The sequence below is a fragment of the Sorex araneus genome, chromosome 7 (genome assembly GCF_027595985.1).
Source record: "Sorex araneus isolate mSorAra2 chromosome 7, mSorAra2.pri, whole genome shotgun sequence".
NCBI lineage: Eukaryota > Metazoa > Chordata > Mammalia > Eulipotyphla > Soricidae > Sorex > Sorex araneus.
The window spans coordinates 49,781,453-49,803,120 of NC_073308.1; the positions used below are offsets into that span (position 1 = coordinate 49,781,453).

The window sequence follows — 21,668 nt, forward strand, 5'->3', positions numbered from 1 at the left end:
GCTATATTTAGGGTTTACTCCGGCTCTGTGCCAGAGATAACTCCTGGTAGTGCTCCAGAGATCATATACATGCAGTGTCAGGAACCCAACAGAGCTTGACTACATGCAAGGCAAGCATCTTATCCATCATACTATCTCTCTAGCCCTATTACTCTATTTTGTCAAATGTCATTAAGAGTATTACCTGGAAGTCAGAAAATCCACCATTTTTAAGATTCAATCATAGCAAAGTAAGTTTTTCTTTTATTTATATCAGATGTAGGTAATCTGTAACAATTGAGACCGTTATAAATATACTCAGGTCAAATGCTTGTTTTATGAAACCAGAGTGAAAGTATTAGCATGGACTTTGTAAGAAAATACTTACATAAATATAGTGCTTCAAAATTAAAATACGATTTGAAACTAAGGGGCTGATTTTCTTAGAGTAATAGTCACAAGGTTTCTAGGTATTATAGCCAGAACTTTTTGTTTTCGCCTTCTCTGTATTTCAAAAACAGATATATTTCCCATTGATATCAAGAAAGAGGTGGAATATTATTTCACATCATATATCAACTATGGGCTGGAGCGATAGCACAATGGGCAGGGCGCTTGCCTTGCACGCGGTCGGGCCGGGTTCGATTCCTCTGCCCCTCTCAGGGATCCCGGCAAGCTACCAAGAGTATCTAGACTGTGCGGCAGAGCCTGACAAGCTTCCCGTGGAGTATTCTATATGCCAAAAACAGTAACAACAAGTATCACAATGGAGACGTTACTGGTGCCCGCTCGAGCAAATCGGTGAGCAGTGGGATGACAGTGACAATGACAGTGATACCAACTATAAATCATCAAAAGTAAAGAAACTAGTAACTAGTCATGACAGGACCTACATTTTACTTGTGCTTTTTACTTTTATACTTTATAGAAGAGAACAGAGAAGGTTCTACTTCACCTTTTTTTAATTCCATGTTTGTTACTTTTACATGTTTCTTATTTTGTTTTTAATTTTTAAAAATTTTATTTATCTTTTTTATTTTTTTTTATTGAATCACCATGTGGAAAGTTACAAAGTTCTCAGGCTTATGTCTCAGTTATACAATATTCAAACACCCATCCCTTCACTAGTGCCCATATTCCACCACCAAAAACCCCAGTATACCTCCCATCCCCGCCCCCCAACTGCATAACTGATGAATTTCACTTCATTTTCTCCTTACCTTGATTACATTCTATATTTCAACACAAAGCTCACTATTGTTGTTGGAGTTTCTCCCCAAGAAAGACAACTCTACTACCAAGGAAGCATTTGATAATTAGTTTTCCATTGCCGAGAATGAAGAGATATGTAGCCCCACTGCTCCAAGTACATAACTCTTTTCTTTTTCCCTTTTTCCTTTTCCTTTTTTTTCACCTCATCCCCCTTCCCGCGCCTCATAGTATGGTGGACGCCACGCCACGTTTCTCCCCGAAAATGGGAAACAACCGGAAAAGAGGAATATTTCCTCTTCTTGGCTGGCATGGGGCTGTTGCTTAGTTCACAGTCCAAAGAAATGGCTGCTACTTTGATTATCTTCAATATTTCAAAAAAAAAAAACTCACTGTTATTATGTGGAGTTTCCCCCCCAAGTCAGACCTGCTAAAAAGGAACCATTTCACATTGCTGACAATTAAGAGAAGTTAAGTCGCTCGGACCCTGCCACGTCCCCACGGTTTTGGATTTCTGCATAAAGTCCAGGGAAAATTCTTCCAGAAATTGCATAGCCCATCTCACAGTCCCAGTGCATTGCTGTAAGAAGCTGCGCTGGATGCCCAAATGTGTTAGGTCTCTGGAATCAAAGTCTTTAGGCGCAGAGGGTCCGTTTCGCTCTCAGCAGCTCCGGATTTATCTGGGCCGAGGGCGTGCCAGTTACACCCACTTCCTATGATTCTCTAGGAGCCCCAAGTGGTGGAGGCAGCAACATCCACATGGCAGGAGCCACCTTCTAAGACTCCTAACCCAGAGGTATACGGTTATAACACTTGGGGCATGTTTCTTATTTTTATATACAAATAAAGACAGTTGCTTCATACAAATATCATAAAAGCAAAGCCAGAGGAGAAAGTTCCAGGAAATGATTACATCCAGCATGCATCATTAATAAAGCAGCTATTTAAAGTGTGAAGAGAAATTATATAAATTTTTGTTTATACTTTTCTAGTGAAAATCAAACGCTAATAAAAATACAAGGAGATAAAATTAAGAGCAGGCATGGGGAGGGATAAAATGAACAAGAATGAGCAATGATAAAATTCAAACATATCCACAAATCCAGGCAGTTGAAAATGCTACTATTGTTGCAGAGACACATTTACCAGGAAATAACAGGGTAAAGAGGTGCTTATCATTTTAGAAGCTGAAGAAGAATCTTGCACATCTAAATACATATGTTTTCATAAATCATACACGTATTCCATAGTTGACATGAAATAGCATGTTTATATGCTTACAACGGACATAAGGCAAAATATCCCTTGTATTTGATGCATATGGGAAGCAAACTATTCATCACACTTTTATTTTTCCATTAAGTATGCTGATATAGACTAGAAGCTTGAAATTAATACTTAGAATTTTATGTTTCTATTAACATACACTTAGTTACATAGTAAACTTAAAAATGAACAGAAAGAAAACCGGAATGATGTTTATATTTTCCTATAATAATAGTACTGTTACAAAAGTGCTCTTACAAATGTTTTTGTTTTACAAATCTATCAAACCCATTAATACGTGTGTTAGCTTGCTAGAAAATCAGGGGAAAGAAAGTAAGCAAAACTGAAAAGGTATCATTAAACCTTTGTATTTTCATTTATTTTAATGATTAATACAATACTGTGGATATTAAAAAGGTTAAAAATAGAGAAAATTATTATTCAAGCTTAATTGCCCAGATAATCACTGTTTAGATCTTGATGGATTTCCTTCTAATAATTTTTTCACATAATTTAATAGGATTATACCTTCAGCTAGATCTCTAATGAAAAAATATAGGGCCAGAGTGATAGTGTGGGAGGGAAGATACTTCATTGAAGGCACCTGACCCAGATTCAAATCCCCAGCACCACACATAGTTCCCCCCACCATTAGGGGTCACTTCTAGTCACAGAGCCAGAGATATCTCCCTGAGCAGCATTACCAAGTGTGATCAACACACACACACACACACACACACAAAATCATCTATCTATGATAAAGATTTATAGCATGACATAACCTACCAGAAAAAAGAAAACTTCATTTTTTGCTTAAAAGAAATTAATTTTTCTTCGGGATTCTGAATAAAGTAAAAGCTTTATGATTTTATTTTTACAAAACATTTGAATTTGGTCCCATAAAATTACACTTTCCACCTGTTACTGAGAAGCTATTGATGCAGTTAACCGGGCTCTCTAAATATACTACCTACTAGGAAAAATAGAAATTAGAAAAAAGGAATTAGAAATCAAATTATTAGCTATACATTTTTATTTACTAGCTAGAAATGTGGATTTCTTGGGCAATTCAGTCCTATTTAGAAAAGTATCTTTTGAAAAAGGAATGTAAGTTGAAATATCTGTTTCACATGTGAAACTACTTCTACTGTTCAAAATGACTATTCCCATACAGATTAACTAAGTTAAAAATTAAATTAGGAATATATGGTTTTTGAGTGGCACCTGTGATTGCAAAGAACTGTTCAGAGGTCCTTTCCATAGGTTTGCTGGTGCAATTGACCCAAAATCCAATCTCCAGATCCATACATAGTCCCACCCAAACGACCAGGGTCACTCCTCATCACAGAGACAGAAATATCCCCTGAGCACTGTAGAGCTTCTATAATTAAAATCTTAAAGTCAGGTTAGTCTATTTTTTACTCCCATTCTCCCACAGCTCATCCACCATCCAATCACCCAAATTGATCATTACACTTAAGAAACTTTACTATTATATTATCTCTTCTATTCTTTCTTCTATACTCCTAACTAATGTAGTATTCTGTGTTCTTATTAAACTTGACTTTATTACCATATTGTCTTCTTTTTCCTTCTAATCTCTGTGAGAAAACAACTATATTGATCTTTCTATGACAACATATCTTCCAATAAATTTGAGCCATGCTCACCTATCCCCAGTCTACAAATTACATTTCCCTTACTTGCATGCCACAACACTTAATATAGCACATGCCTGATTTTAACTTGAATTTTATATAATGTAATTGTTTAATGTATAAACTATAGTAGTATAATCTCATTGAAAAATAAAGACTCAAATTAATCTTTATATTTGTCACAGCACAAAATTTGTATAATTTTGCACATAGTATTTACACAAAAAAAATCATTTCTTGAGAGAATGATTAAGTGAACTAGTGAATGAATATGTGAATACTGCAAACTCACTTGAAGTGGCTAGAATTTCTGTAAATTATCAGTTTTTTGCCAAGACATTTACTTGTCCATTAGAGAAATTTAGGAAGCATTTTTTAAAAGTTCAATTAATTTTGGTTACCTGCTTGATTATCTGCTTTTATTATTCATGACAACTTAAATTTACTCTGATGGAATAAAATGAAAGGAAATTATTTGTACTTTCATTTATTTTAATGATTAATACAATACTTTGGATATTTAAATGATTAATACAATACTGTGGGTAGAATTCAGATGAGTTTTTGAGGATTCAAGCTTCTCAATGCATGGATCTAATAAAGAGTAACCCTAATAACCTTAAAAACACCTTATCAGAATTATTTCTAGCTTAATTTTGTTATATTTGCAAAAGATACAAGGATCTCAAGAAAAACAAAAAGGATGTCTGTGAAATATAGATAAAATTATTAAATTGGAGTGATCACTCAACATATATCATCTATATGTGCCAAAATTAGGATGGATCTGGAAAAGTAAATGCTATAGGTGAAGAACTGTTGCTTTACCCTGAAGTCAAGTGTGCTCTAACAGCTCATCCACTGTTAACAAAGTGATGGTTAACAGAGGAAGGATTATCCCAAAAGACTTTGATTCTTCCTCACTTAGCGAATTTGAATAATTTGTTAGATCTCAAAACTAACAAAGATTGCCTATCGTATTGTTGAGAATACTCTAGGTGAGAATTTTTGGGATACATACATACCAATACTGTCACTGTCATCCCGTTGCTCATCGATTTGTTCGAGCGGGCACCAGTAACTTCTCTCATTGAGAGACTTAATGTTACTGTATTTGGCATATCCAATACACACGGGTAGCTTGCCAGGCTCTGCCGCGCGGGCTCGATACTCTCAGTAGCTTGCCGGGCTCTCCGAGAGGGGCGGAGGAATCGAACTTGGGTCCGTCGCGTGAAAGGCGAACTCCTAACCACTGTGCTATCACTCCAGCCCACATACAATACAAAGGGATAAAATATCTTATATGCTCTACAAAATCAGGATGACTTCCCAGAAAGTTCTCAAGGAGAACTTGTGGCAATGGTGCATTCCTATGAGGATGCAGGTTTCTGGGATGCAGGGGAATGAACATCAGGAGAGGTGATGAGGACCAGAAGAGCAATAATTCAAACTAAATCTCAGTACTTTTCAGTGCAGGTCACATAGCCCAAATACCTATGAATTCAAAGAGGCCAAGTTCTATTTGAATTTAATTATTGACATTACTGACATGGAAAGGTGACAACTGTCTTCCCCCACACATTTCCATCGCTATGATGTCCTGTGGCAAGACAGTGCAGCTGTGCGTTGCAAGTTTGGATTGGTTCCAGGATTAAGTTTGGAGACAGGGACATTGTTTTGTCGCTCTTTGTTGTTGATGATTCCCAGCAGCTCTGTGCAGATGGTCTGAGCTTTTGACCAAGTCAGTAGTGACAAATTAGGGCATGAAATTAAACTGAGGAAGTCATGCTATATACCAGCCTTCTCGAGTTGAAAAACATTCCTTTGAGAGAACAAAACACTTTAAAAGTCACTTGTGTGTGAAGATCTGTCACTCATCTGTAGATGTAAAGAACATAGATTCAGAATGAATAATTCTAAGATTTATGAAAAGAAAATATCTTCTTGGTGACATAATTATATTTCAAGTGGAATTTTTTAAAGATATTAACACTCTTCTTAAGATACTCATGATCTCAGAATGGAAGTTATAATATTTCACTTCTGTTAAGGACATCTTCGAAGTCATGTTTATAAGGCCTTTTTGCTTTAATGCCGTGTTTTCCCAGGCACCAATGGGAACAACCCTCCAAGCTCTGAGCCAGGACTAGATAAAAACACAGCTGATTGTGTTCCTCTCCTCAAAAATGTATGCTGGGTCTGTATTAATGAGTTTCTGGAACCGACAGGTTATTAAGAAGAATAGTAAATACTTTCAATTTTCTATATTTATGAAATGAAAGTTATTTCTCCTTTCTACTGCACATCAGTTTTCTTGACTTCCTCTGATGCTCAGACCTGGGTTCGATTCCTCTGTCCCTCCCGGAGAGCCCAGCAAGCTACCGAGAGTATCCCGTCCACATGGCGTATTAGATATGCCAAAAACAGTAACAACAAGTCTCACAATGGAGATGTTACTGATGCCCACTCAAGCAAATCAATGAACAACGGGAAGATCTTGCCACAGTGCTTCATTTAGTTCCTCAAATGCAAATTAAAAAATGAATGGTATGTGTAAGTTTATACATTTCTCATTCTCAGTTTAAGTGATTTTTCCTGACACACATAAAACGCTGGTAGTTAGTAACAAATTCTGAGAACTGCCAAATCATTTTACTAATCTCTATCACTTTTATCTCTATGCTTGATTAATAAAAACATTAAATACCATATAGCATTCCAGCCCATTCCAGCCTTGTGTTTAACTATCATTGCCTTGACTTTTCAACAACCTCATCATTAAAATCATTCTTTTATCATGCTTATTCTTCATATCAAAGAATATGCTTCCTTAAAAATATAAAATATAATTTTATTATCTTATAATTCCAGACCTCATGTGGATGAAGCTACATATATGAGACTACTACATATATGAGCTACATATGTAAGACTATGTGTGTAGTATAGAATTTAACCACCAAAAAAACCTCTAGAGATGGATAGAATGATGTGGGGAAAGATATCTACAGGCTGTTTCATTAAAGGTGTAAGATTGGGATGATTTTAATTTAGATGAAGAGCTATTAAGAACTGAGTATCATGGGTATGAGGTTATATTTGGGGGCTATTCCAGAGAAGCAGAATGCAACTCTGGAAAATAAAATGTGATTCAACTGTATTGATCACTTTTATCAATAAAATCATTATAAATAGTCCTAGAAAGCAGAAACTATTTTCTTACTCTATTGATGAGGAACTTGAAGACATAGATGTATATACCAATATTACAGCTGTAGATAATCAGAACTCTGATTCTAGTTCTCATAGTACTCTTAAAAATCACAGTATTATTCCGCAGCATTTTTCACTTCAAGTTGAACAGGATAACATTTCTGATTTAATATTTCTGAGTTGAAGGGCCCAGAATTCTCAAACTTCCATCGATTGAGAAGAATTTGCAGAGATCTTAGCAAAGCAGTCATGCATTGTGCCCCCAAAATTGCAGTTCGTCAGCTGGCAGATTCTGTACTCTGTTGTGTCTGTATATGTCAGAGATTAATGGGAAACATGGCAGAGTACTTAGGTAAATCTAAATTAGGGAAGGTCATGTGTAAACCAGGTAAAGTCACTTAGATTTGATTTGATTTGATTAATGGTAGAAACATTGAACCGTGGTCATCTTTTCAGACAGTCTGAATAACTGTCATTCAGGAATGGTTTGGGAGGAGCAAAGTCTTAAAAGCAGTGAATGTTCCTGTGACCGTGCAAAACTTTGGAGAGATAAAAAGAGAAAACTGGAAATAAAAAAAAACAGTGGACATGAAAAGAAAAAAAAATGTTTAAAACACTGGAATAGAAAAGTATATGAATGACAATTTGGATGGAGATTTTGAAATACATGGGAAGTTCAAAAATAAAGGCAAGGCAAGGGGATGGAATAGATACATCTCAAAGACATCTGAGAGATAGAACAGGGGTTTCTGGGGTTTAATTCCCAACACCACAGATGGTCCCTAGTCACCACCAGGAGCGATCTCTAAGCAGAGCTACCCATGAGTAAGTCCTGAGCACTACTGGGTGTTGCCCAATAACAAAAACATTTAATAAAATAAAAACAAAAATGCTGTATTTGAGATGGATATGTGTAAGAGATTTTAAATGTCCCATTGGGGATACCTGACAGTTGAATTAAGAGAACTGGGTGAAGTTTCTTGAGACTGGAGAATGAGAGGTTGGTTCTGGATGTGAGTTTTCAAAACTGACTCTGACCAGTTCTTGAACTTATGAGTCTAGAGTGCCTCCTTAGGGTAGTAAGTGTTGAAAGGAAAAATCCAAGTATCACATGCAAAATTCCCAACATAAGTAGAGGTAACAAAATTGAGGTCAGGTTAAAAATTAATCTGGGGGGGGGGGCGCTGGAGCAATAGTACAGTGGGTAGGGCATTTGCCTTGCACACAGCCGACCTGGGTTTGATTCCCAGCATCCTATATGGTCCCTGAGCAACTGCCAGGAGTAATTCCTGTGTATAAAGCCAGGAGTAACCCCTGTTCTTCGCCGGGTGTGACCCATAAAGCAAAAAAAGAAAAATTAATCTGTGGAGAAGCTGAGGAGATAGTACAGCAGGTACCACTCTGAATTTTAAAAGTCTTTGCTATGAACTTTAGCATGTTTAACTATATATTGTTTTTTTACCATACCCCGTACCATAATATCTCAACTATATATTGTCGTTGTCCCCATTTTTCTTACATCCCTAACTTAGAATCCTAATATTTTGGCCTGTCCTCTTAAGTCGTCACTATCCCAGCCCCTGCAATCACTTTATATGCGCGTCTGATTTCACTTTTCCCAACTTTAGTGGCAGTAATAAAAGAGCAGTCACACATATCAAAAAAAGAGAAATTTCAGAAAGAGAGGTGATTAGTCAGCAACATAATAAAACATCAAGAAAGATAAAGAAGTAGAATAGATCCTTAAACTTGACTAAGGAGAGTTATTGCATCACAGTAGAAAAAATAATTCTAGCAATGATGCAGATGGAAAAAATGCATTATTCTATATATCCAAGTCATTTAAGGTAAAATAGTAGAGTTGTGGAAACTGAAATGCAAGCATGAAAAATATGAGTTTGTTTTATAAAGCATTCTATTCATGGCACTTTTTGCTAGAAGAAAATTTTGTTGATTCATTAATCACATATATTGAGTGATATCTTCTTTTGGGATAGCTATATACTTTGCAATATTCACTCATATATTGCCTTATTTAAACTTTATGGTAGCCATGTAATATTTTACAGATGATAAAATCAAGACTAAAATTTTGTTCAAGGCCATCTAACATACATTCTAAACCTGAACTCAATCTCAAACTTACTACTCAGAAATTTAAATACACTCATTCACCTAACTTTTGTTGAAATATATCCTACCTGTAACATGAGTTACCTGGAGATACAAATAGTAGCTAATTGATGAATATGGGGTCAGAATTAATAATCTTAGTCTAAAAGCATTTGCTTTAAGCAGCTTGCCAAACTAGCCGCTAGTCACTAATCATTATTAGTCACAGTGTGCTGAAAGCAATGGCATAAGTAACAAATTAATAGTTGTAGCAGTAGTATTTAATCTCATGAATCTAAAATAAAATTAACAAACTAGCAATTTTACTAAATATGTTATTTCCTGCAGGTACTGCACTCTCTTATCTCAGATAATCGTTAGGGACCACAAGTTCCCTAAGAGGCATTTTCAACCTCTTTTTACAAATGATTTAACTAAGACTTCCAGTTTATTGGGAGGGGAAAAGGGTCTGCTTCAGATTTGATTGTCTTCTCAACTGTATGCACCAAATAATTGCATAGTTTTCCTATGATAGTGGAGGGAAAAAAATAACAGATCTGATCTCACCCAGGAGGACTGTGACCACTTTACACAGGGACAATCTTTATCCAGCTTTCTCCAAGTCTCAATATCAATTTTTCATCATGTTATAATTTCCAGCCCTTCATTTTCTCATAACGTATTAACCTGAGCATCATTTCATTCATCTTGTCACTCAGAATGGAGGATGACAACCCATCCTTTTCAGAGTCTCTGTTCCTCCGGACTCCTGCATTCTTTTGTCCTTACTATTTCTGACCTAGTGACCTCAAGACTTAAATTGTGCTCCCAGCTCTCTGATTGCTCGGTACCCGCTGAGCACTACGGGGTCAAACATCAGTGTTCACTATAAATCCGTGCTCTCCAATATTACCAAGGACCTTGTGGCCACCCTACAGTTCTAGTATTCATGCTTGGTTAATTTTCCATCACATGCTCCAAATGACTTTTTTAATTACAGCCTCTCTAAGCCTTAGCCCTGTCCCTTCCTGTCTGTTTAGCATCCTCCACGTTGTCTCCTGTATCACCGAAGCTAATAAGACCTCCCAGGCCCAGCTCCTCTTCTTCACATGCTGTTTTTCCTCTATCCCGTTCAAGAGAAACTTCCTGTGTTTTCTTGACTTTTCCACAGATATCCTACCATAGTTCTTTTTCCCCATGGTTTATTTACATCCCAAGAACCTTCACATGACAACAGTATCACCTTGCCACTGGTTTAGTTTTGTTTGTTTTTTTTTTATTTTATTGAAAACACTGTGATTTACAAAGTTATTCATTATACAGTAGTTTTGAGCATCTAGTGTTTCAACACCACCAATGTGACCTTTCCTCTAACAATACCCCCAGTTTCCCTTCCAATACCAACCTGCCCCCTTTGGCACATAACAAATGTATCATATATTGCTTATTCCAACAAAAATTTAAGAACTGGCAAATTGAATGATCAGAAAAATAAATCGATAATTGTCACTAAGTGATTACTATATTATTTTGACCTGTGTAAATAAGAAAATTAAAACCATGTAATGCAATGTTAAAAAATGCCTATTCTAACTTACACATATACATTTTCAACTCTTGAATCTAAAGTACATTACATTAAATTTCATTTTATACTTGGATCTAGCTATGGTAATAACCACCATTTCTCACCTCTCATTAATAACATTTTTATTTTATTTTATTTTATTTTGCTTTTTGGGTCACACCCAGTGATGCACAGGGGTTACTCCTGACTCTGTGCTCAGGAATTACTCCTGGCAGTACTTGGGGGACCATATAGAATGCTGGGGATTAAACCCTGGTCCACGATGTGTAAGGCAACACCCTACCTGCTGTACTATCTCTCTGGCCACATTAATAACATTTTTAGGCCAATCCAGTTCTATGTTAATATATTTTGGAGTTTACATGGAATAGATAAGGCCTGCATATACATATATAAATTTTCCCTTTATTATAAACATTGTGGTTTACAAAGCTGTTCATCATGATTTGTTATAGTATTCAATTTTCTAACACCAATCCCATCACCATTACACCTTCTCTCCACCATTGTCTCCAATTTTCCCAACTATCCCTTAAACCTGTCCCTAGAGCAGGCCCTCAGTGATTTATTCTTATTTTTTAATGCCAAGTTACATTGTTTTTAATGCCATATCTTTGTCACATCTTCCCTTTGTTTATGAACAAATTCAAAGTCTCTCTGTTAACAATGCAGTGAAATGAAAACAAGTGTTCTCCAGCTTCCTAAGCTCTCAACACTATGCACTAGTTCCCCAAAATGAGGCTCATCTCTTTGGCTTGAGCAGTAATTTCTCACTTCAGGCTTAATATCTTTGAATGTAGTTTCTGCCTGACACATAGTTTAATCACTTTTTAGTTTATTAAAGCAAATGCTAAGAATAAGTTCTAAACTCTGAGGTAGGATGATTAGTTTTGAGTAAAGATTAAAATCCAAATTAAACCATTACGAATATAGCCGTATCTATAATTACTGTGCCTAAAGATTATTTGGAGAGGGAACTGAAGGAAAATTTAGGTAGGGAAGTAGGAGGATTGATCAGGAGCTTTGGCCAAATTAAAAAAGGGAAAGAAATGGCATGAATCATGAGAGAAGTTCACAGTCCTATCTGAAGGTGACAGGAATGACTTCCTCCAAGAGTCACACTGACAGCATGCATGCCTTGCTGCCAGAGCTTCTCATCGAAACCGAAATGATCGACAGATCTCTGCAGACTCAGAGCTTCCCATTCTCAATGCCACGGCAGTGGTACAGAGAGATTTTTCTCATAGGGGACACCTGCAACAGTGCAAGGGAGTGGTAAGAGTCAAGTTCACTGCCATCAATGCCCAACTAGAGTTGAGAGTCTGATGATTCAGCACTTTGGCCAGTGGTACGAAATTCAGTACTTTGGCCAGTGGTGCTCTGGGACCACTTAGGGCTGCACCCGATCATGTTCAGAAACCAGCCTTTGTCAGGGATTGAACTCAGAGTCTCCCCTTAAGCTGTGTCCCAGACCTGATTCAGATTCCTAATATCTGCCTCCACATTCACTTCTTCTCTCTCTCAATTCGCCCTACATGTTGATGCTGTTGTTGTCTGATTTTCTCTACATCGAGCAAGAACTATCAAAATGTCAACAAGTAAAATTATAGATGAATGAATGAATGGGAATTTTAAAGGTTATGTTGATACTATGGCCATCAAAATGAAGCAAAGATGTTTTAAAATACTTACACAGGGCAAACAACTGATTAATAATGATACCAAAACCAATAATAGGAGACAACTTGATAAGGGAAAGAGTGTGGAAGAGAGGAAATCATGTAATATATGTAAGACCAGTCAAGTAAATAGGGTCAATTGCATGGAGACTTAAAGCTGTGAATAATGTAGTTTATGCAAATGTTGATTTTAACAATGCATACCTGAAATAAATAATGTTGTAATGTTTCTGCAATACAAAGATTAACAAAACAAAACAAAAAACCCTACATTTTAAACATTAAGGGAGCTTAAGCACATGTATGTACATGCATACATTTACATGCACACACGTACATACACACAAAACTTCTAAAACATCTTTCTAAATAGCAATATATCTGTGGTTTCTCATCTTAGAAAGGTGAAAGTCAGACAGAGAACAAGAGCATTTAAGTCATTCATAGGCAGCTTAACCTGCAAGCAGTTAAAATATTAAAATATCAATAATATCTGATCAGTCAACTTTTTCTATCAGTAGATAAGAGACACCAAGGTCAGTAACCACTAATTTTTCAGAAGCATTCAATTCCCAAGTTTCAACTTCCCTTATGGTTAAAAAAATTATAGATAGGAACATTTTTTTCATTTAATTTATAATGAAATCATTTTCCCCACAATCATTATGTTGAAAATAACATGTTATGTTTTCATTTATAGCTTGGCAATTGTAGTTTGTGTGAAGTACATCAGTTTAAGAAGTGCTTCATTGTTTTTGTAATAGTATTATAACATTATTATTTTTTTTTCCTTTTTTTTTTAAATTTAATTGAATCACCATGAGATAGTTACAAGCTTTCATGTTTGGGTTACAATCTCACAATGATCAAACACCCATAACACCCATCTCTCCACCAGTGCACATTCCCCACCACCAATATCCCCAGTATACCCCCCTTTCCCACCTTCCCCCTGCCTCTATGGCAGACAATATTCCCCATACTCTCTCTCTACTTTTGGGCATTATAGCTTGCAACACAGACATTGAGAAGTCATCATGTATGGTCCATTATCTACTTTCAGCGTGATATTTGTCTCTTTAAATTCATTCAGAACAATCTCAACATGGTTTGAAAATACTCTTGGGGTCCAACTTGAGCTGGATAATTTAGAAAAATTTCCAATGAGAAAATCATTCATGTAAAACTAAATTTTGTGATGTTGGACTGAACCAAGATTTTTATTTTTCCTATGGGAAATCATCTAATTTAATTTTTTAATACAAAATGCTATTTTTGATGCTGTATCAGATAACATTTTAGTAGACATTTTTAAAAAAGCAATCTATAACCCTAGGAAGTTGAACAGCCTTCAGTGATCTGCTGAGGGCGATTTAAACTTAGTAATCAGCAAGATATTTGTTTATATCTGCTTTTGAATAAATTACATTTTTCATGTCAATAAAAGAAATCAAAGTCTCAGCTTCACCTGAGCAGCTGTGCGGCATTTTGCACATTTTTTTCTCTTTTTTAGTGATGAATTAGCAAATAGAATTAACTGCAATTTTTTTTCTAATGAGATTTGACCCTGGTCCCTGAAGATTACATATGGATGGTGAGTTTCAATGCCAAGTCATGGAAAATGTTTATTTTTCTGTTTGTTTCTCAGTGTAACCTTTAGCTGCTCTGTATTTCTTACAAAGCATGGGTGATTATTTTTGTAAACTTTGTTTTCATTGCTATTGGTGATATTCATATATTGTCTTCATCTCATCATCCTCGTGTTTAAAACAGGACAGGGAAAGTGTTTTCTTTAAAGGGACAGTGTCACTGTCCCTGAATGTGGGATAGTCACCAACCTATCTGTTATGACTCAAGGGTCCCGTGGGTGTGTCCAGGGTTGACCACCATCCCCCAACCCTGACAGGGCAACACACGAATGAAGGAGAAATTGGGGGCCACCAGGCTGGTTGGTAGTCAGTGGCCATTTATTCAAGTCTCACAACATTAGTTATAGAGAAATCATGAAGGGTTGGGGGTAGCAATACACATAGATGAGGTTGAACATTATAAACAATGAACAGATGTAAATGGAAGTTCTGCTAGGAGATACTCAAGGAAAAAAATCTAAGTGCTCAGCACTCTAGTTTCCTACTAGGAGATCCGCCCAAGGGTGGAATTCCATCTCAGGGTTCATTGCTCTCCCCTTTCCTTAGACAGTATCCGCTTAAACAATCATCTTAAATTTACTTCTTAATAATATTTCTATTCACAGACACAGTAAGGGATATATTCAGCTTAAAGGGTGGCTCTTCAGGGCCAGAGTGATAGTACAGTAGGTAGGGCATCTGCCTTGCATGTGGCTGATCCGAGTTTGACCACTGGCATCCCATACATCCCCCCCAAGCACCTGCAGGAGTAATTACTGAGCTCGAAGCCAGGAGTAACCCCTTAACACTACCAGGTGTGACCAAAGAAACAAGTAAACAAAAATGGTGGCTCTTTCTGGGGAAGAGCTCTATGTCCCAGACTACAATCCTCAGGCCAGGTTAGTCTTTCCTAACCCCAGCAAGCCCCTATTCAGTTATTTCTTTTTGAGTCATGACAGAATTTGTTCCATGACCTTGCTCTAGTTATACTTCTTACGGTGCTTAGTCTATCCCTTTTAGACACCAGGGTAGCTGACGCTTGCCCTGGATCCATTTTTGGCCCTCAGAGGGACACCATTTTTAGGCGTTAGGAACTAGGGCAACTGAGGCTTAAGTCAAGTAAATATGATGGATGCCCAGGAGTAAATATTATTCGGATTCAATTAACTCCCATGTCACAAAGGCATAGCATGGACTGTCTTGCTGTATCTATACAAAATAGACATTACACTAAAATAACCTGTGCAAAGAACATAAAGGAAAGAGAAAAGCAATATTTCATTTGCAAATACAAAATCCAGAATCCTCAAAAGAACCTGACTTTACAAGTCACAAGGTCTAATGTGGGCATATAACTGATTAACAGATAGGGGAAGAGAAGTTCAGAGGAGAGGATAAAGATAAACACAGAGGGTTGGCAGAGTCTGATGGAACTGGGTGTGCCTCAGAAGCACTGTGGTGAGAATCACCCAACAAACCTAAGCTCCCTGCAGGGGAAGAAAAGACAAACCACTGTTATCCAACAGGTCAGATAGTAAATATTTCACTCTTTGTACCCATAAAGTGTCTTCTGCAACTCTCATAACTACAAGTTGAATACAAACACAGCTCTAAATGGTTTCTAAACAAATGTCCATGGATATGTTCCAATTAAACTTGAGGTTTAGAAATATGCTGTGGGAAGAATTGGACCATAGTTCCCTTACCCCTGATCTCAGGAGACAGCCTTAATGTGGAAGCAGGGAGATAAGAGGTTCCGCAACAAGAAATTTTAACATCTCCTGTTGTATAATTAAGATTTTAATGGTTTCTAATGCATGTATCATATAAAATGAGGCACTATAAAAAACAAGGTTTGCGTTCCTTGGTTATGTTGTTTGTTTTTGTTTGGGGGCCACACGTGGTCATACTCAAGGGGTGGCTCTGTGCCAGGAATTACTCCTGGTGGTGGTCAGGGCAAACTATGGCATGCTGGGAATCAAACCCTGATTGGCCATGCGCAAGCACGTGCCCAACTCACTGTACTATTTCTCCAGCCCCACTTTTATTTGCTTCTTTTGGGCAACGTGCACCTATGATGGGATTAATGCTTTACTGATAACAGGTGTGCCACAAAGCAGACAGCAAGGACACTGAAGACCTGTATGTTTGGAAAGAGAAGATATTTCAGGCTTTCTCTTTCTCAGAGACTGAACTCTTTCAGATAATAACCACAGGGCCTTTGATAGGTACTGCTGCATCAGACCTTGCCACTCCCCAACCCCGTGTGAAATTCAAACATTGAGTTTGAATTTCCCTGTATACCCATCTAACACTCCCACCCCCAAGCGCTTTGGAATTCAGTGCTCCTTTTTGCTTACTTTATTTTTACTAGAGGAAAAAGAAAGTCAAATACTAATGTACTATGTCATACTTCTTTATTTTGAGGTTAGGAGAACGTTAGTTTCAATTCCTGTATCTTACTGCCATGACAATCTGAGCAACATTTTATTTCCCCAGGGGTGACAGCTGAACTCAACAAATATGTTTTTTAAATCCACACTTGAAAACTCATGCTTTCCGTGAACACAACATATAGGCTTAAAAGTAAGGGCCATGGCAACAATTAACATATTTTCCCAGCTTGTCATTTTGACTCCACTCAAAAAAAAAAAAAACTACACAGATTGAATATTTCATTCCTATTTTAACAGATATCAATGATTATTTTGAAATCAATGAATTAACAATGTGTTTCAACTGATTAAATCATAAGAGCTAGCAAATTACTAAGATTTAAATTCATGATCTTGGTGCTGGAGTGATAACACAGCAGATAGTGCATTTGCCTTGCAGGCAGCCAACCCAGGTTTGATTCCCAGCATCCCATATGGTCCCCTGAGCACCACCGGGAGTAATTCCTGAGTGCAGAGTCAGAAGTAATCCCTGTGCATCACCAGGTGTGACCCAAAAAGAAAAAAAAATAATTAAATAAATTCATCACCTTGGGATAAGAAAAACTTGCTCCATGAGGAGGAAAACAGATTATTTCTTTAAATTTGGAGCTGAGAATAGTGAAGTTTTTTTATGGTTCTATAGATGATATATTTTCCAATTCCTCTGAGAATACCAAATATTCTATTCTCCCTCCTCCCTTCCCTTCTCTTTTTATTGCTGTTGCTACTGTGACCAGGGGTTTCTCCTCACATATACTTAATTGGGGTGGTTCCACACTTGCTTCAGGTGCTCCCCCAATTTTGGGGTGGGGAAGTTAGGACTCTTGCCAAAGATTATACATTTCAGCTGTGATGTTCCTGCACATTGTGGTTGCAATGCTTGCCAGGGGGGTTCACACCTGGTTATGTGCACACACCTTAGTTTTGGTGCTATACACACTTAGTCGTGCTAGCCCAGACATCATGTACTGCATTGTGTGTCTAAATGACAGTGACACTGGGCACATAGTATAGCACTTAAGATCATTGACCAGGCCTGTAAGTAATATCTTAGAGAGATGCATTTAGTATTTATACATTTAAACTTTCATTTAACTTTAACACATTCCGTGTCTTTTAAACAATAATGACCTTTTTTACAAGATAGCCATATGTGGAGACCAATTATGTATATGTCTTCCTAGAAAAATATTTGTACTCTTTCAAAACTGACAGACACTTTTGTATTTACTTTATTCCTTAGTGACACAGTAAAAATTTCCAGAAAATGTTTACATTGGTAGAATATCATGTATATTGAAATATATACCATGCTCCTATCCAACTGTCATCAAAATAAGACATCAAGTTATCAGATTAAAATATTCATTAGGATATTTATGAACTAAAAAATTCATAAATGAAAGCAACTCTAGGCCTATAAACACTGACCCATTAAATAAGTAAACTGAGGACATCATTAGTGATTGTATTATAGAAACTGGCTTCAGACTGAAATGATAATGACTTTTCATGTACCAGTATCTAAAGCATTTTAGTATTACTCAAGAGTTCAATGAACATGCAAAAGAAAAACCTTTAATATTGGTCATCAATTCAATTCTATCATCAAATTGGGCTGAAATGACTGCTTATTCTAAATATTAGGTGCACTCGCTAGCCCTATTATATGCCCTGGAGGAAATCGCTGGTGAAAATAGTTTTCTGGGAGATTTCATGAGTACTGCTGTTTTCTTCCCAGGATATGTCACTGCGAAGGGGATGAAGAGAGCCCCCTCATCACACCCTGTCGCTGCACGGGGACCCTGCGCTTTGTCCATCAGTCCTGCCTCCACCAGTGGATCAAGAGCTCTGATACACGCTGCTGTGAGCTCTGCAAGTATGATTTCATCATGGAGACCAAACTCAAACCCCTCCGGAAGGTACAGTATGCACAGGAAGTAGCTTGGGAAAGAAAACTTGCCAAAGAGGTTTCTTTTCAAAATCTTCCAGCCCTAGGAAGTTTTTACCAGGCTGACATCCACAAAGAATGTGCATAGTATGTTGGTTTTAGTATGTAAGTTAATGCCAAGTGTTTTCTATTCTACAATATTCTATTCTGGCTTTTATATTATTCTTCACCATCAGTGTGTGTGTGTGTGTGTGTGTGTGTATGTGTGCGAGCGTGTGTAAATTTTACTTGTAATGTATGGAATGGAATTATTGGAAACTTTAAGAAACATTGGTTTAGGTCATTTGTAAGGTTAAATTGTAGGTGACATAGCAATGTGAGCTCATCAAATTTCATAAAAGTCAGGCAGTAAATGGAAAGAACTCTGGCCTGGAGCAATAGCACAGCAGGTAGAGCGTTTGCCTTGCAAGCCACCGACCCAGGTTCGATTTCCAGCATCCCATATGGTCCCCTGAGCATCACCAGGAGTGATTACTGAGTGCAGAGCCAGAGATAACCCCTGTGCATCACTGGGTGTGAGTCCCCCGCAAAAAAAAAGAAAGAAGAGAACTCTTCCATAAGGGATGGATATTTTTGTGTGTTTGCCTTCATTGGATATTTGGATTGATGGTTCATGTATAGTTGCAATAGGTTAAAAAAAAAGGTTGCTTAAGATAGTATTACACGCTCAGTTGTTCAATAAAAAAGGATAGGACAGAATGTTTTACAAAGTGTACCTGAAGCTGTAGCAGAAATGCAAACATGTTTACCTTTAGACTAATCTTCAAATGTCATATGTGTTTTTGCAAAAGAAGGTTAGAGACGTTGAATATAAAGTTATCGTTGCACTCAGACTTAGCAAAGGACAGATTGTAAGGGACACAAATGAAGACGATTGACTTCACATAATTTGTGCTCGATATTTGGGCCTCAAGATTTCGGCATGTGACTCGTTCCTCTTTTTGCTTAGCTACAGCTTCACATACATAGATGCCTCAATTTCCAAAGGGGAAGATGGGGACTACAATTTATATAATGGCTCTGTCTCGAGCTGCTTTTCCATTTAAATTAAATGCAAAGCAAATGAGGGTAAAAAGAACATTGCTTAGAAATAAGTAAGATGGTTTCTAAGATGAGCAAGGGTGAAAAGCAAATAAAAATATTCCAGTAGGCATCCGATTGGTGACTTATCGTGGCAATTCCCCATTAATTCCTTAAGTTACAGAGAGGAAGAGCAGCATTCCCTGCTTTCCCAGTCGCCTTGATTTTTAAAATTTGCAAATAGTTTATAGATGTCAAAACTATGGCATAAAATACCTTGGGGACCTGCATTGCCTTTTTTTAACAGATGGAGTGACCTGAATGCCAAAAGATGTCACTCTGTTCCTCCAGGTCCCAGAGCAATCAATGCCAGAAATAGAAATGGACCCTTACGCCTTGCCCTTTGCTTTGTGCACTGAACAGATGCTGTAAGCTGTCTGGAGTAACTAAATGGCACATTGTGTCTAATGATTCCGTTCACCTCTCTGCTTCCGTCTCGGGGAACTCCAAATTGCTCCATAGCAACAGAATATTTCTCTGTTCTCCTACATCTTTTAAAAAGATTTTATAAGCCTAAATCTTCATGAAATTTTTATATCAGCATAATATTTCAATTTGGAAGGCATCAATACGGGATATAAAATATTCAAGTGCTGATTTTAGTGTTAAAGCAGAGATCTCTTAATAGTCTGAGTACGTTCTTTGCATGTAGGATGCCCAGGTTCCATCTCTGGCACTGCTTGGTCCCCCAAACAAATAATAATAATAATGATAGAATATTCAAGTGTTTTCTTCCTGAGCTATCTGCCCCTCCCCCACTGTTTTTGTATAATAAACAATAACTGGTTCTTCCTGGAACTTGACAAACCTTACTCTACTTTCGGTTTTTAGAGAACCAGTTCTTATGTTCAACTTTAGTCCTTTCTTTGTATTCCATTCTCACGGGTCCATAACCCACTCAGGATATTGCTTTCTCCCCCCACCCCCACTATATTGTTTATGAATCAGCAAATCCTGTATCTTAACTTTCCTTAATAATGAATATGTTGTAGCAACCTATGTAGTAGGTAGGTCCCTATCATCTGCTGATTAATGAAATGCACTGGTTTCATTTTAAACATTTCCTTTGATTGGTCATAAATATTAATGAAAGACAGCGTGTCAACATCCTTCATTTTTAATAGCATTTATATATCAACAGAGGCTGTGAGAATCAAATCCAGAATTTATTTCCTGATAGCACACAGATGTGTTTTATTTAACCCCCGGGGCTTAAAATTTGAGTTAGTTACACACATTTAAATCTGTGATCATTTCAGATAAAATCCCACATGTCTGTATTTGCTTGAAAATCACAGCTTTCCTAAAAGCACTTTACTGTGGGACAAACAGTGGAGTTAAGTGATGACTGACCCCTTTATAAAGCTGCGCACTTGGGGCTGGAGCAATTGTACAGTGGAGTGGGGTTTGCCTTGCAAGTGGCCCACCTGGTTCAATCCCTAGCATCATATGGTCCCCTGAGCACCGCCAACAGTAACTCCTGAATGCAGGGCCAAGAGCAACCCCTGAGTTGTGATCCCCAAAATAAAAAGCTACTTACATTCAAGTGCTCCATATTTTCCAGTGATTCATATTTTTGATCCTGAGACATTATGTTATCTACCCTCATCTAAATACCTCAATAATTCAGGTGTAGGTATCTGAATGTCCAACTTTTGAGTTAATACATGTTTTATAGGCAGAAGAGGTGTGCGGTCTAGTCTTTCTTCTTTGATGTATGATCTTTTAAAAGTCAGAAAATTGGGACTGGAAAAAATAGTAGATGTTAAGATGCTTGCCCAACATAATATATACTCTCCTTGGCAACGAAAACAGTAACCCTGAAGACTACCAGTGAGTTCCAAATTATCCCCCCACTCCTCAATAAAAG

General features: G+C 37.2%; 1 protein-coding gene across 4 annotated transcripts in view; it reads left to right on the forward strand.

Moving 5' to 3' along the window:
* Positions 1 to 21,668, forward strand: part of MARCHF1 (membrane associated ring-CH-type finger 1) — an 830,879-nt gene that overhangs the window by 734,566 nt on the left and 74,645 nt on the right. For all 4 annotated transcript variants that reach the window (XM_055144580.1, XM_055144581.1, XM_004606143.2 and 1 more), the window contains one exon: positions 18,509 to 18,689. In XM_055144580.1, the coding sequence (XP_055000555.1) occupies positions 18,509 to 18,689 (181 nt within the window). The remainder of the gene's footprint in view (positions 1 to 18,508; positions 18,690 to 21,668) is intronic.